The following is a 1,870-nucleotide window of genomic DNA, read 5'->3' on the forward strand; positions in this document are numbered from 1 at the left end:
GTTAAAGTAATGGCTACCTGGGGAGATGATTAAGCTTTGGCAGAACGCTGTGCTCTATTGAGATTTTTCTTGTTTGATTAGAACTCAAAAAAGCAGCTGGATTTCTTGACTGCAGAGTCATATTATTACATGTTCATGTGTATAATCAGAACTAATAAAACCACAAATTGTGTTCAGTGGCCAATCGTGTTAGAGTATTAAAAAAAAAGCTGTTTAATAGCATAACGAATATGGTGTAATTAGTTTTTAGTGAGCAGCGACTCTTCATCTCTAACCTGACAGTAGGAAATCTGACTGTAGGAATGATACGCAGGTGTTTCATATTTCCTCACCTCCACAGCCGCGCTCCACGTCTCCCACCTTGTAGAGGGCATCTGCCAGCAGGTCAGGGAGTCTTCCATTCAAGTCCACAGATGCTAGACAGCCCTTGTATCCTTCCCGGGATGCTATTAATCTGGGCAGGCTGCTGTACATGCTCTTCCCTAGACCACCAATGTACAGCTCCCCTGTAAGGAACAGGAGTTGGTTTAGAAAAAATAATTTCCCCATCAAGAGTTCATGTTGGTGCATGTTCTAAATGAATACAGTCAATATTACGCAAATATGAGCATTTACCCTCAGTGGCCACTTTATTACTTTATAGTCATAGAAGTGTTATTTTAATGATGTGTTTTAGCACTGACGTCTTTGTTAATGGTGGTGTTGTAGCAGACTGCGTTACATTAAGAGGTGTTTCCACTATTCTGTACTCCTCATCAGTGTTGGGGAGTAACTAGTCACTCGTAACAGAATTACATAATCAAATTACAAAACAAATGTAATTGTAATCTGTTACAGCTACTGAGAAAAAACAAAAATAGGAAAGCAAATCTCAACAACACAGCAAGTAGTCACTGTCACTTCTGGTAAGATACTTTTGATTGAGCAGATCAGATACCTTTTAAATCCAGGTTGCGGGCTCCATTGGTGTGTTGGGTGACAGTGCGGGAATCAATCTTAAGGATGTGCATATTGTTGTTGTCGCGGGAGATCACCACGTTGTGCCACTGGTTGTCATTGAGGGGTTTGTCAGAGTTTCCCTTCATTAGTGACGGCCCGTTTCCCAAGTCAAAAACATAATGAATGTACCTGCGGGACAGGACGACGCAGATGAACACGCTCAGTATTTATTTTTTTACTTAGTATTGACTTTCCACATGAGATATTTACAAAGTGGAATCACAAGGTTTAGGTGATTAAATAATTCAAACCCATTGTGTGAAGATGTGTGGGGTTGTCATGTGTTTACAGTATCTTTCAAATGATTCTGATGACATGCATGGTGGTGCAGCTGTGCACTGGTGTCTGCCAGTCTTGTTTCATGATATTACCACGGAGACAGTACAAAGTCAGAGATTTTCAAGTGCTTTGTTGTTGTTCAAATAAATAAACAGTGAATCAGTGTAAATACCCACGGTAAGGCTTTAGGCATAGCACCACAATATTAAATTTGATCAGCAGACACTGAGCGTGCACTGTCAAAAACTAAATCGTCTCTGAATCAAAGTTAAGCAACATCCATGACAAAGCTGCTACACTTCACAGATAATACTGAGCAGCCAGAAAACTCTGACAGGAGTGTTGGAAGCCATTTTTTTCGTCTGTGTTGTCTGTGAGAGCTTGAGCTGCAGGCTCCGGAGCCGAACAAGGCCTGCTGCTGCTGCTGCCTAATTACTGGTGGAGTGTCTGTGCAGGGTTTGACAGTGGGACGCTACGATTCTTGCTTTGCTTGCTCTGTTTTGACAAATTTTTTATGCTATTCTCTCTGTAAAATTTTTTGTTTTTACATGAATAAAACATTTGTGACTGAGTCAAGTTGCCAAATGTGCTT

General features: G+C 40.8%; 1 protein-coding gene across 1 annotated transcript; it reads right to left on the reverse strand.

The window, feature by feature from the left end:
• Positions 1–332: 332 nt before the first annotated feature.
• LOC111666844 (neurexin-2-like) lies at positions 333–1,123 on the reverse strand (the record flags this gene model as incomplete). The annotated part of the gene is made up of 2 exons (XM_023422359.1): positions 938–1,123; positions 333–506 (listed from the first exon to the last, which is right to left on the reverse strand). Coding segments are annotated over exons 1-2 (322 nt in total), but the record flags the coding sequence as incomplete, so codon positions are not given.
• Between the last annotated feature and the right edge of the window lie 747 nt (positions 1,124–1,870).

The sequence above is a fragment of the Seriola lalandi genome, unplaced genomic scaffold (genome assembly GCF_002814215.2).
Source record: "Seriola lalandi dorsalis isolate HSWRI2012SDOR001 ecotype SW California unplaced genomic scaffold, Sedor1 jcf7180002003158, whole genome shotgun sequence".
Classification (NCBI taxonomy): domain Eukaryota; kingdom Metazoa; phylum Chordata; class Actinopteri; order Carangiformes; family Carangidae; genus Seriola; species Seriola lalandi.